General features: G+C 37.8%; 1 protein-coding gene across 3 annotated transcripts in view; it reads right to left on the bottom strand.

Moving 5' to 3' along the window:
• The window catches only part of MAP4K3 (mitogen-activated protein kinase kinase kinase kinase 3), a 222,876-nt gene that overhangs the window by 22,680 nt on the left and 185,111 nt on the right, over positions 1 to 15,085 (bottom strand). For all 3 annotated transcript variants that reach the window (XM_051842965.2, XM_051842963.2, XM_051842964.2), the window contains 6 exons: positions 14,583 to 14,624; positions 12,977 to 13,061; positions 10,727 to 10,806; positions 5,889 to 5,949; positions 5,687 to 5,804; positions 82 to 140 (listed from right to left, as the gene is read on the bottom strand). In XM_051842965.2, the coding sequence (XP_051698925.1) occupies positions 82 to 140; positions 5,687 to 5,804; positions 5,889 to 5,949; positions 10,727 to 10,806; positions 12,977 to 13,061; positions 14,583 to 14,624 (445 nt within the window). The remainder of the gene's footprint in view (positions 1 to 81; positions 141 to 5,686; positions 5,805 to 5,888; positions 5,950 to 10,726; positions 10,807 to 12,976; positions 13,062 to 14,582; positions 14,625 to 15,085) is intronic.

The raw sequence follows: 15,085 nt of genomic DNA, 5'->3' as shown, positions 1-15,085 counted from the left end.
GTAGTGCTGTTGTATACCACATTTCAAATGAGCCTTGATCACTCTGCAACACAGGAGAGCCACCTGTTACACTTCACTTACCAACACAGCACTTCTGACACCACTTGGTTTCAGGGATTTTTGCTGATACAGCAAATTTCCTGAAAGTCAATGAAAATGAGTGTAAAATTTATGTTGGCAAACAGCATAAGGTAAAGGTGCTGCTACAGGGCAGTAGGGAAAGGATGAAATCAAAAATTGGGGCTGACAACTGGTCATCTCTGAAAAACAAGAATAAATTAGACCTTATTCTCCCATCAATTCCAAATGGATTAAGGGTTTAAATATGAAAAAAAAAACCCTATAAAATTTTTGGGATCTAGGAGAATATGATCTTGGGAATTTAAAAAAGTAAGAACAAGTCATACAAGAAAATACTGATAAACCTTGACACTTTAATGCACTTTGCGGTGCACCCCCAGTACCTCCAACTACACATGGCATTCAGTTTGCTGAATCAGCAACTCTGGCTTACTGAGAGATACTACTGAGAACATGAAAAGAGAAGGCAAAAACTGGGGAAAGATATTTTTAGCATATATAATACATTTAAGCTATATCAAAAGTTCTTCTATTACAATTTGTTAAGAACTTCTTTCTAGACATCCTTATTTCTCTACTCAGGGAAAGTAGGACACAGCAAATGTACTTTAGGTGTTCCACAAGCATGATTCAAATATAACAGGTAAAACACCATGATCACAATTTTCATAAAGTAATTATTTATTTTCTGAATCTACAATAAAAAATACACAACCAACCAATTTTTAAAAATAATTAAAGTTAATATAATGGAGATTGCTGTTGCTCCAAGTTGTAGAGACCTTAAAACAGCTTCATTTCTGTACAAATAAATTTAAGCTTTCAAATGTGCCAAAGATTAGATGTCAGTACTCTACAATGATCTTTAAAAAAAAAGCACTGTAATTGTACATGTGTGACATTCAACAGAATTCCAAACAGACTCATAAGAATCTTCTCAACAGATGTTTCCTGTAAATGTTCAATTGGCAACGAACAACCAATGAACAATATTGTGGAATCACCAAATTTAATTATTAACTATTAATTTTATATTTATGAAAATCTGTAATATTGAAAAAAATTTTTCTGTGCACTTTTAAAAATGTTTATGTTCATCTACTTGAAAGGCAGGGTGACAGAGAGAGAGAAAGAAGAGGGAGAGATAGATCTTCCATGGGTTGATTTACTCTCCGAATGCCCCTAACAGTCAGGCTGGGCAATGCCAAAGTCAGGAGCCTGAACTCCAATCTGAGTCTCCTATGTGAGTGTCAGTGGCCCAATCCTTTGACTCACCATCTGCTGCCTCCCTGGATCCATTAATGGGATGCTGGATCAGAAGCAGACCCAGGAAAAAAAAAAGCACTTGGAAATGGGATGTGAGTATTTCCAGTGGCAGTCTAACCCACTGTACCACAATGCCCACTACCAGTACCTATAATAATTATAGCTAACATTTACTGAATTTACACAGAACATCATATGTTCTGTGACGTTTCGAGGCTGAGATTTGTTCTCGAGGTGCTATAATTAGCAATTTAGGAAGGAAAAACTCTATCCTAGTGTCAACCTCTGACTCTAATGTTCATAGTGACTCAACTTAAAAAAATCTATTTTTCATTTATGTGTCTGGGTCAATTTAAATGAAATGTATTCTGAGTTTGCAAGGTAAGCTGTTAAAAACTGTTACCATTTGTATTTATTTGTGGGAATTAAGTTTCCTGATACTATACTATTGTACCTAAACAATGATATAGAAATTATCCAGATGCCAAGGAACCACATGACTACAATGACAATCTAGAATATACAGATTTCAAATTTCCAGTCAAAATGTTTCATTTTGGTCCCCTTGACTAACTTTAAAAAACCCCATTCATAAACACTGGAGGTTTCACACAGCTTAAAACAAAATGAATATTTCCCTCAGCAATAATCAAACTGCTTTAAACTAAACTGGTTTTTAGTTTAAAAAAAAATCTGGGGCCGGCGCCGCGGCTCACTAGGCTAATCCTCCGCCTAGCGGCGCCGGCACACCGGGTTCTAGTCCCGGTTGGGGCGCCGGATTCTGACCTGGTTGCCCCTCTTCCAGGCCAGCTCTCTGCTGTGGCCAGGGAGTGCAGTGGAGGATGGCCCAGGTGCTTGGGCCCTGCACCCCATGGGAGACCAGGAAAAGCACCTGGCTCCTGGCTCCTGGCATCGGATCAGCGCGGTGCGCCAGCGGCAGCGCGCCGGCCGCGGCGGCCATTGGAGGGTGAACCAACAGCAAAGGAAGACCTTTCTCTCTGTCTCTCTCTCTCACTGTCCACTCTGCCTGTCAAAATAAATAAATAAATAAATAAATAAATAAAAACAACAACAACAACAAAAAACAAAAAAAAATTCTTAAAAAAAAAAATCTGAACCAAAATCCTGATAGAGTTCCATTGGCAACAAGTTTAATACTCCTGATCCACAACTGTGTCCCCTGGCTCCCAAAACTATGCCAGGGGTTAAATTACTGAAAAGGTCAAAACCAGGAGGATTGACTGATGGCTAGTTTCTAATAAGAAAATACTACATGGGCCGGCGCCGCGGCTCAATAGGCTAATCCTCCACCTAGCGGCGCCAGCACACCGGGTTCTAGTCCCAGTCGGGGCGCCAGATTCTTTCCCGGTTGCCCCTCTTCCAGGCCAGCTCTCTGCTGTGGCCAGGGAGTGCAGTGGAGGATGGCCCAAGTGCTTGGGCCCTGCACCCCATGGGAGACCAGGAGAAGCACCTGGCTCCTGCCTTATCAGTGCGGTGCACTGGCCACAGCGCGCCAGCCGTGGCGGCCATTGGAGGGTGAACCAACGGCAAAAAGGAAGACCTTTCTCTCTGTCTCTCTCTCTCACTATCCGCTCTGCCTGTCAAAAAAAAAAAAAAAAAAAAAAAACAAAACAGCAACAACAACAACAACAAAACACTACATGACAAAAAAATCAAAATCAAGGGTGGCTTAGAATTAACAACAATAAAAATATTAAAAATAGAGCTGCAGGCAGTACAATGAAATGTTAATAATAACTTAATTAATGTTTTAAAGTAAACTACAGACTTGTCTTAGTTTTAGTCATGATTTTCAGAAAGGGAATACAATTTATTAGCACTCAGTCAACTGGAATCCTAAGTTAACCAATCAACATTCCTAACATATCCAATAGGGGTATTTTAAGGTACGCTACAGTTCGATTTACTGTGCCTAATAATGATAACAATATATCTTTTGAGAGCCTAGAAGGTGCAAGAACCCAAGGTAGGTTCTTTATGTATAAAACTTATTATTTTGCTTAGCTATTTGGAAAGAAGAGTTATGGGGCTGAGGGAGGTGGGAAGGAGGTTGAGGAGAGAGATACGGAGATATTTCATCTGCTGGTTTTCTTCCCAAATGGCTGTAATGGCTGGGGCTGGGTCAGCCTAAAGCCAGGAGCCTGGAACTCTATCGAGGTCTCCCACGTGCATGGCAGCGGCTAAGCACTTGGATCATCTTTTCCTGCCTTCCCAGGTGCATTAGCGTGAGCTGAATTGGATGTGGAGCAGTCAGGACTTGAACCAGTGTTCATACAGATTGTCAGCGCTGCCAGTACAGGCCCAACCCACTGCTCCACAACGTGGCCTCAACATTTATCATTTTCAAAAACAACTCTGCAGGAAGAGTATACCAGCCCTATTATGGAAGAATATACTAGGACAGATTGTGTAATTTATCCAAGGTCCCATACCTAGTTCAGTGAAAGAATAAGTTTTAATTCAAGTCAATCTGGATGCTAAAGCTGTTGCTGTGCTAAAGAACTCAGTTAACGAGTATGATTCTCCTACCTGAGAATAAGGTGTCCAGTCAAAGGAAGTTTAAGCTGTGTTTACTGTATGGTAAAAGAAAAAGGACTGGGGCTGGTGCTATGGCACAGTGGGTTAATGCCCTGGCCTGAAGCACTGGCATCCCATATGGGTACTGGTTCTAGTCCCGGCTGCTCCTCTTCCAATCCAGCTCTCTGCTATGGCCTGGGAAAGAGGTGGAAGATGGCCCAAGTCCTTGGGACCCTGCAGCCATGTGGGAGACCCAGAGGAAACTCCTGGTTCCTGGCTTCGGATCGACGTAGCTCCAGCCGTTGCGGCCATCTGGGGAGTGAATCAGCAGATGGAAGACCTCTCTCTCTGTCTCTACCTCTCTCTGTAACTTTTTCAAATAAATAAAAAAGAAAGAAAAAGGACTGATACATCTATAAAATATTATCATGCTAAAAGGGTTTTCAGGTTTCCTGCAATTACATTAGAGAATTAAGAGTATATTTTACAGGTAATGAGACTGAAGAAAGTGGGAAGGACAAAATTGTGGGTATTCAAAACAAAGATTGAGTTTAATATGTTCCATGAATAGTAACTCAAGGTGAAACAGCTTTAGAGGCAAAAATCTTACTATATGGAAGCTCCTTCAAAGGAAGAGGCAAAAAGCATAGTCCATTTTGTTCCATCTATACTTGGTGATGCTTTGTGCATATCTCATATATTTAGTAAAATCTGAAGAACACAGCTAAAAATATTAAAATTTATCTATTTTGACAAAAAGATAGAAAAAGTGAATGTACTGAAATCTAGTGCCTTATATTCCTGATGATACTCTTTGTATTTCTTCTATACACTTGAAAACTTGGTGGTCAGTTTCCAGGTCTATAGGTTGGAAAGTTGGATGGAGGAGGGTGCCATATGTAGGCAGACAAACAGCAGCACAAAGTGGCAACTGGGGGGAAAAAGGGAAGATAAATCCTATGGAAAGAAACAAAAACTTCCCAAGCTCTAGTGCCAGGGCTAGTTATAGGGGAAACACGCTTAACTCCAACTACAGGTACTAGAGTGCAAATACAATCGTGTTCATGGTTACAACTCTCAATAATCAAAAAAGATCAAGTTAAATTCAATATAATCTTATTTAAGAAGACAAACATGTCTAGTATATTTTTAAATGATTTTGATCTAGAAGGTTAATTTTCAGAGATTTCAAGGTTAAATTTTAAAGAGGGGCAAATCTTAGCTATACTGTAAATGGAGAACAACAGATTATGAAGGTACTTGAAAGCTGAGGTTTTACATTATTTACTTCACAATTAATCTTATAAAATAATGGCAACATTATGAGGTCTTATAATAAACAAAAGGAAGAACACAGTATAATTAACTCCTGAAAGTAGAAAAGCAAAACACAGCAATTTCTAGATAATTATTTCTTAATGCAAAAACATTTAGAAACTGTAGGAAAAAATCTATTTTATTTAAATTAACACAAATATGTCAAAAGCAAAGGCAGTATATGTGATGTAAACCTACTGAAAATGCAGAAAATTAATCTTAACTTTATAGATAAACAGAATTTAAAATTCATAGAGAAAATGTTTGATGTAATTGGAAAGTACAAAGTAGAAGAATTTTAAAACAACAGGATGATGATAAATAAGCTCCTGTTAAAACATTTTACTTAGGAGTTTTTCATTATACCTGATTTTTATTAATTCCAACTGAATGCTTTTTCACTTTCTACAGTATAAGCATTTATTAGAGTGAATTATTAACATCTGATCTCTCAGAGTGAAAACCGAATCAAATGTACAGTTACCTTGGCAATATTCTGTCAGGGAGTTTGTGTGCTGGAATAGCAACAGGTAACTTTTGCATTTGTCTTGCATAATCAAAAAGCCCTGGTAAATTATGGGAATAAAGTTGAGAAGCTTTACCTGTAGAAAAAAACAAAAATATGACCAAAAAAGCCAATAATAAGTAGTCATAAGTGTAAAGTATTTAAAAATTAGAAGACTCACCAGATATTGATAGCAAGCAATTGTTCATTACATACAACCATGTACACCTTCGTGGGAATAGCTGATGGGGAAAAAAATGGCACAGTTTACAGATGATAATGTGTAACAGCATTAGCCACGTAAGCTGTCAGACCAATAGGACAATTCTTTAAAACATAATTTATTTTTATTAGAAATTCATTTATAAAGCATTTAAAGCAAAATGATATACAAATATACACATTTATATGGGAGAAAAAATTAAATAACCAATGAAATTTCAGTCTAATCATGACATGATTAGCTATATTCTCCTTTATGATGAACACATGTAACTCCAAACAAGGCAGAGAATGAGAACATTTCAAACAATGTCTATGCCTACATTTTGGTTCTGGGATTGAATAATTATGACTCTCCTGTATCATGCCTCCCAATTATATGTATTTAGGTATACTCACACACAAGGATTCTAGAGTCTAGAATACAGAAAAAAAGGATTATTTTGTAGTGCAACATACACTATGGAAACACTTGTTTGGAGGGAAAAAAGGCTGAGAGGGAATATGTTATTTCACAAATCATATATATATATATGTGTGTGTGTGTGTGTGTGTGTGTGTGTATATATATATATATATATATATGAGAGAGAGAGAGAGAGAGAGAGAGAGGGAGAGAGAGTACATTCTCTTATCTATATAAGGTTTATTAGTGAAATCCTGCACCTAAGAACTAAAAGGCACCTCTTACAGCTTGAACGTACTCAGTATTCAGGGGAAAAAAAAAGGAACTCATATACCTTGAAGAAAGAAAACATCCACTAAGACATTTCAGTGAATATCAATAGTTTTGGTTCTTGGATAAGCAGCATCAGTGTAACCTGGGCATAGGTCAGAAATGCATTTTTTTTAAAGATTTTTTATTTATTTATTTAACAGGTAGAGTTATAGACAGAGAGAGAGACAGAGAAAGGTCTTCCTTCTGTTGGTTCACCCCCCAATGGTTGCTGCGGCCGGCGCACCGCGCTGATCCGAAGCCAGGAGCCAGGTGCTTCCTCCTGGTCTCCCATGCGGGTGCAGGGCCCAAGCACTTGGGCCATCCTCCACTGCACTCCTGGGCCACAGCAGAGAGCTGGACCGGAAGAGGAGCAACCGGGACTAGAACCCGGCGCCCATGTGGGATTCCGGTGCCAAAGGTGGAGGATTAGCCAAGAAATGCATTTTTTAGACCTCACCCCTGACCTACTGAGGTAGAAGTTATGAAAGTGGCCTCAGCACTCAGACAGCCCCCAATGTGACTCTGATGCATACTAAAGCAACAGCATTCTGACTCAACAAACTTAGTAGCTGGCTTTGCTCTGGCAATTTCTACTGGGATACTGCAGATGGATTGGGATGAGAGCAGGGAACAGACAATGAAGAGATAAATGATGAAACATACCAAGGCCTCTAAGGACATCACTGTTTAGAACACAAAATCCTAATGATGGCACTGAGTAACTACAAGAAATAAGTAATACAAGGAGAGTATCAAATCTATTTTTATACAATTTAAATAAACTAGAATTTATATTAAATATGATCTTTATTTATTTGGAAAATATGCTCATATAAAATATCACATTTCTCTAGATAAGTAAAATATAGCACTGCTATATGGTGTTTCACTTTGTGCTATGTGCCTATGTGCCTATGACTGTGTCTCAGACTGAGAATGTATCAACACACATTCCCTCCTTTATGCTTTTCATAAAAAAATTCACAACAGAATTGGGAATTCATTGCCCATACTGGGGAAAACAGGTAAAGAAAAGGGCACTGGATTTATTCTATGCCACATAGCAGCACATGCTTCCTAAGTAGCAAGAAACTGACTTTCATTTAATTCACTGCTGAGCTGGATTTATTTTCATACACATAAATACTTAAAGTATTTCTCTAGTACCAAATCTATATATTAAAAGGTTATATGGGGAGGTCTTCAGAAAGTTCATGGAAAATGTGTTATGAAAAACCTGCATGGATTTCAAAAACTTTTTGTACCTAAATAAACTTATCTTTTAATTCTGTTTTTCCATGAACTGTTTGAAGTATCCTTGTGTATTTGTAAGGTAAGTATAAAGCATATACAAAGTACTATGACAAGATACAAGTTTCTTTCAGATTATTAACACAAGGACAATGGGATGTATGCACAGTATTATTAAAGTATCATATTTCATTTTGGATTTTCATTTTTAAGCACATTTAAAAAATCTTAAGCCTTTCTGGATTTTTAATGCCCACTTTGGCAAGTTAGGCTGTAAGTGAAACAATCCATTTAAGAAAAGAAGATAGCAAGAGGCTAGGTTCTAGAGTTTGCCTAGATTCATGTCTTCCTTCTCAAGGAGTCTGTGTGATTCTGGGTGATTTATTTAATTGTTGGATCTCAGTGTTCTCATCTGTATAAAGGAACACCTACACCTCAAAATCCTGTGTAGTAATTAAAGCATTCAGAAGAGTGGTGTTTAATGAGTACTCACTAAATGTTAGTTATAATAATAAACAAAGACAAAAACTTAAAACCAGCATCCTGTTTTGTGTCATTTTCTCACCTTTCAGCATCTTCCCCTATCTAGTAGACTCATGCCACCCAGATTTCTTTCCCCTAGAGCATAGAAAAAAATCAACCTAATAATCAATTTCACAGCACGATGAAAAAAAAAATCAGGATTTCATATACACTCATTCTTACTGGCTTCTTCTGGGAGGAAAAAAATGTTTCATTTTGAAGGGCAATGTTCACTCAGAAAATATAACTCTAATGGTGTAATTTCAAATGCTCAAGCAACTAAAAAGGGAAGATACTACAAACTGGGGCTGGATGGGGTTGGCAGGTGCCTTTACCTGTGAGTCCCTTAAACTAGGTTGAAAAATGTTAACTCTACCAAGCACATAATATTGACTGCATTCCTTATAATTGCTGTTTATTATTTAAGTATCTCATTATATCCAGAAAAAAAATCACCATTCTTGAATTACTTGTTTACTAATTATTGTAAATAACAAGATACTCTTCTTATCTTCCCCTGTTTTTATGTTCTTTTCAGACATTTTGCTGTATACCACTTTAAAATAAAAGATGTACAGATGTACAGCTGAGGATCTTGCTAGAAAATGTAATTTTGAGAAAGCTGAGAAAAGATGGAAATTTCTGATTATGAGCAAACTGTCATTACTTACAGATTTTTTCTATTTTATTTGTTTTCAGTTTATACTGATAAAGGACAACTAGGTAAAAATCCCACAGTCACTCAAAACTCCATGTGTCCAGATTTATCACATCATCACTCCTTTTTAACCAACTTCTTGTCTGTACTACACTCTGTTGAGTGTTACTATCATGCATCCAGCAGCTCAAGTTGAAAACCTGAAATTAATCTAGACCTCTCCTAAACCTCCATGTTGAAGTGAATTAGCCATTCAATTTGGCTAATTTTAGCTCTTCCATTTTTCCTCGTGTAATCTTTCCAGTATTTCTTACAGGAAAAATACATTTGGGAGAGGCAGTATGGTGAAACAGTGAAGGGCATGACTCAGAAACCAGGTTGCTGGGTACATATCCAGTTTAGCTATGTACTAAGTGTGGTATCTTTGGCAAGGTACTCATCCTTTTGTGCCTTAGTTTCCTCATTTGTGCAACAAGAATATTAATAGTAGTATTAAATCATGTTTTTTTTTTAAGACTTTTATTTATTTATTTATTTATTGACAGGCAGAGTGGACAGTGAGAGAGAGAGAGACAGAGAGAAAGGTCTTCCTTTGCTGTTGGTTCACCCTCCAATGGCCGCCGTGGCCGCACCGCGCAGATCCGATGGCAGGAGCCAGGTGCTTTTCCTGGTCTCCCATACGGGTGCAGGGCCCAAGCACCTGGGCCATCCTCCACTGCACTCCCTGGCCACAGCAGAGAGCTGGCCTGGAAGAGGGGCAACCGGGACAGAATCCGGTGCCCCGACCGGGACTAGAACCCGGTGTGCCGGCGCCGCAAGGCAGAGGATTAGCCTAGTGAGCCGTGGCGCCGGCAATCATATGTTTCAAGCATATGAAAACAGTGCCAGGCAAAGAGTACATTTCATACAGGTATTAATTATTAATATCATCATTATCACTTTTGTAGGTACAGGTTCTTGGCTCCTGGATTCTCAATGCCAAAAGCTTCTCCCAGTCATCACGACAATCAAACATGTTCTTATGCAATCTCAAATCCCATCTTTTCCTCTCTTTTACCTCTGCCGCGACTAACCAGTTTTACCTCTTTGACTGTGGTTTCCGTTTTACCTCCCAAAACCTCCAGATATTTCCAAAATATACAACTGATCATCAGCACATAAACAGTTCCAGGGTTTGTCATCTGCCTACCTACCCAGCTCCACCTACTGTAACAAATTGTCTAGTCATTGTTCTCCCATACTTGTCATTCTATTTCACAACCCCATGCTCTCATTTTTATCCTCTTTCTGTCTGGAAAACCCCTCCACTGCACTCCATTTAAGGTCCATCCCAAACACACTCTTGCTCATCCCCCACAGAAGGGACTGGTGACATCCCTCTCTGTAGCCTACAACTTGTTCTCATTCCTGGTGTGACATCCAACCTTGAGTGTGACAGTTACTGGTTTATGTCAGTCTTCCCTATTTGAGCACCAGTTTCAGAAAGGGAAGGACTAGTTCTGTGAATCTGTCATCAGCATCTGGTAAACAGACATGCTTCATTGAAGGTTTTATGAAAAACAGGCAGGAAATAATAAAGCAAAAAAAAAATTTATTTCTGGTCTAGTGTCTACTTAAAATAACTTAAAGAACACAAAAAATAACATACCTGTTCCATTGATGTTTCATGGAGTTCATTAAGATTCAGAGTATAAATTCCTTCTTCGGCACCAAATATCAAGTACTGATCTGAAATAATAAAAGTAATTCACTAACTGACTTTGATAAATAAGATACTTTAAAATAGGATTTATAAAGTCTAGAGGCAAAGAGAGACAGACAGACAGTTCCCATCTGCTGGTTTACTCCCCAAACGCCTGCAAAAGATCAGGAATGGATTGGAGCCAAAGTTGACAGCCAGGAAGTAGGTCCAGTTCTCCTAAGTGGTTGACAAAAGCCTGATTACATGAACCATCATTGTTGCCTCCTAGGGTCTATATTAGCAGGAAGCTGGAGTCAGGAGTCAGATCCTGGACTTGAACCCAGGTACTCTGATGCAGGACATGGGCATCGTCACCACCAGGTTAAATTCTTGCTTCCTTACATAGTTTTAAATTCAGTAAAAATAAAATGTGTTAATATATGAAAAACAGAATTACTGTAATTTAAAGGCAGTATATACTTACTTTTAATTTTAGTGCAAAGAAATGATTAGATACTCTAGAGTAGGGGTGGGAAACCTTTTTTCTGCCAGAGGCCATTTAGATATTTATAACATCATTCTCAGGCCATACAGAATTATCAACTTAAAAATTAGCCTGCTATAGGCTTATTAAATTTCAAGCACCACCTGTAGTTGCATTGGCAGGTCCAGAACTAATGATTTTGTGGACCTTATATTGCTCATGGGCTGGATGTTCCCCACCCCCCAGAGTGATGAACTGAGTTACAGGTAACTATTGGCCGCAAAGAAGTGAAGAAAACTTATAGAAAGGAGGTTTTGAAGAGTAGCATGCCAAAATCTTCTCCCAACAGAAGGTGCTAAGGGCTGGCAGGGAATCAGCTACTTTTTTTTTTTTTTTAAATCTCTTTGAAAGAGGATCTTGTATAATTTACATACAGAACGAAAATCAAGAACAGCTAATGCAGATTCAAAATATGTTCACAGAGGATTACTTTATCAGGACTACTATAAGCACTAATATTAAAAAACCAAGGATCTGCCCACTGCCTATTAAAAAGTTAACAGACACTTGGATACCTGTTAGAGTACTCAGTATTTTCTAGAAGATACTAGGAGCCTGGCATGGTCCTTTCTGATCTGTTTTTAGGATATTATAAAAGAACAGGTCAAGAACTTCTTCAGAGTAAACTAAAGTAGATTGGGAACAACTTAGAATGCCAAGAACATTCCTAAACTGCCTGATAATAGGATTAGTACTGGTGGATTAACAACATGGAATTTATGGTTGGAGAAAAATGGATTTAAACTGAAGCTCTCTACCATCATTTGGCTATGAAACAATGAACCTTTCTAATTATTAGTTTCCTTAACTTGGAAATAAAATTATCTACCTTGGATTTTTAGAAGATTTAATAAGAACACATATGTTTAGTTTTGAAAACATGCATAAAAATGTCTACATATGCCTCTATACGTACTTTAGATTGACAGATGTTGATTCAGATTTATAGCCAGAGGACACAGACCTGACTCAGAGCCTAATGACAACTACTGTAATTAGGCTCCCTTTAAAGGTCGAAGAGACCATGGATTCCTTTGGTAATGAATGGCTAGTCTAAAATACAGACATTGAACTGATGCTGTGCAGGAGCAGGACAAACATTTATGGAGGAAATTAGGGTGCCACACAGTATGTGGCTTCACTCTGTTGACAGTGAAATTTTAATGTAATGTGTTGCTCTAAACATTGCTAATACCAAAGAAACATTTACTTTAAAAAGAAAATCTCTAAAAGTTTTAATGAGGCCAGCGCCGTGGCTCAATAGGCTAATCCTCCGCCTTGCGGCGCCAGCACACGGGGTTCTAGTCCCGGTCGGGGCGCCGGATTCTGTTCTGGTTGCCCCTCTTCCAGGCCAGCTCTCTGCTGTGGCCCGGGAGTGCAGTGGAGGATGGCCCAAGTGCTTGGGCCCTGCACCCGTATGGCAGACCAGGAAAAGCACCTGGCTCCTGGCTTCGGATCAGTGTGATGGTGATGCGCCGGCCATAGTGCAGCGGCCGCGGCAGCCACTGGAGGGTGAACCAATGGCAAAAAGGAAGACCTTTCTCTCTGTCTCTCTCTTTCCCCAGAAAGGTGCTTAGAAAATGAGTAAAATTAATTGTTTTCATGATGTCAGTTGACAAAACAAAACAAAACAAAACAAAAACTAGATAACAGACAAAAATGTATGGCACTACCTCTTGTATCTGGGTTTATCCATGATGTTGCACAGTGAATTTTCAAGGGACAACCATTAAAAACCTTTGAAAAACATGCACCCATCTGGAAAGACAAAGAATAACCAATATGAAACAGAGACAACATCTTTAATATAATATAAAAATGTAATGATTTGCTATTTTCATGTTACAGACTATTGAAGGCACACTGAGATTATGATCATTATCAAATTTACAGAAATAAATGCATCAAATCATAGTCATTTGCCTAATAGTGGCAGCAAAATGGCTCCTGGTACCACAAATGATTTTACTTGAAAGAAAGACAATCATAATCCAGTCACCTTTCATTTTTTTCTGTCTTTCCAACTAAATAAAGACATAACAGCATTCAGGTCTGGATAGTAATTTGCTTATAAGAACAACAGAAGTCTTATATCTACAGCAATACAATATTCTCTGGTAAGAAAGAAACCGTAATCTCTGAGAAGGTAGAGATTTTTCTTATTTGAAATACTTGTATAAATTACAATTTATAAAAATTGCATTATATTATAAAGTGAAAGAGATATGGCTGATTTGAAACTCCCATATGTTTCAAACACAAACATACAAATATACACAGCAATCTGATTATTTTCCCTAAAAATTCATTTCAAAGCTCTCTTCTTTGATGTCAATGCTAATTTATCAAACTCATTTAAAAGTTTATCAGGTAATAAATATTTTATAAAAACATCTCTCATTTGAACTTTGCATTATATCTTCAGAGCACAAAATGTTAATTTTGTAATTATCATTCTGGTTAAATATGAAGGTATAAGAAAAGCTTACTCATTTAATTACATTTACTAGTAACAACTTGAGGGAAAAAACAGTACAAAAATATCTGGTCAGAGGAAATTTCAGATAGAGCACTGTGTATTATTTTACAGCAGGAATGTTTTTCTTGAAAACACAGATACAACATGTTGAGAGAACACATAACTATTTGACTATAACGGGTAGAAAATTACCAAAAAATAATCAAAACAAGAACTTTAAAATTTGCTTTGTAATGACAGACACCTGCTAACCAATATTTCTTAGTACAAAAAAAGAACAATATGGCATTACCATCAGGTGGTAGAAGAAGAAAAAATGTTTTTATGAGTAGGGTACAAGCTCTATCATTTAATTAAACCTAATAATCATTACCAAAATTTTTATGTTAAGGCAATGCTAAGCCTTAGAAATTGAATGACAATAATAAGGGACAAAACGGTAAGGCCAGTCCCGACCTTAGGCACATCTGCACAGCTGGATCTACCTGGCTTTCCCTAGTCAGCAGCTTTTCCCTATCAAACTGCACAAGTCAGGTAGCAGCTTTATCTTACAGCCAAACATGAAGCTTTGTCCTATTACATATACTTCTCTGCTATAAGCTAAAGCATACACATACTGTATAACATAAAGCAAATAGATGCTGGATAATATAAAGTTTATTTTATAAGTTAGTATTTAGAAAAAAATGACAATGAAGGTTTTCACAAAGGCAAAAATCTAATCAAAGATAAACCCTCAAGCAATTATTTGTCACTGTAGTTGGCTTGCAAATCGAGTCTATTTGATATTGAGTACTTACATGTACTTTAGGTGTTGGGGGAAGACCATTACTAATAGGCTTCTAGGAAAAGAACACAGGCATGATTACACATTTTGTTGTTGCTGTTTGGCAGAAGAGTATTTCAAACACATTTATCTGATTAAAATACATGAATACACTCTCTCTGTAAAACAAAACATTACAGATAAGGCTCCAGTTCCCTGTAATCTCTTCACAGTCCATTTATTTTTAGTTTCTGCCTCCCCAAAAACCAATTTGCTTTTTATCTTTTCAAACGTTTTCTACATAATTTTATGTACTCACATATTTGTATAGCTGTCCAGACATTTTGTATTTATATACATGTGCCTATAGAAACTATCATTTTGGGGGCTGGTGTTGTGGTATAGCAGGTTAAGCTGCTGCCTGCAAACTGACATCCAATATGGTTGCAGGTTCAAGTCCCAGTTGCACCACTTTTATGTTCCAGCTCCCTGCTAACGTGCCTGGGAAAGCAGTGGAGGACGGTCCAAATCTTGGGC

Source organism: Oryctolagus cuniculus, chromosome 2 (genome assembly GCF_964237555.1).
Source record: "Oryctolagus cuniculus chromosome 2, mOryCun1.1, whole genome shotgun sequence".
In the NCBI taxonomy this organism is placed as follows: domain Eukaryota; kingdom Metazoa; phylum Chordata; class Mammalia; order Lagomorpha; family Leporidae; genus Oryctolagus; species Oryctolagus cuniculus.
The sequence above is the reverse complement of the archived record's forward strand: the minus strand, read 5'-3'. Positions and strand labels throughout refer to the sequence as shown.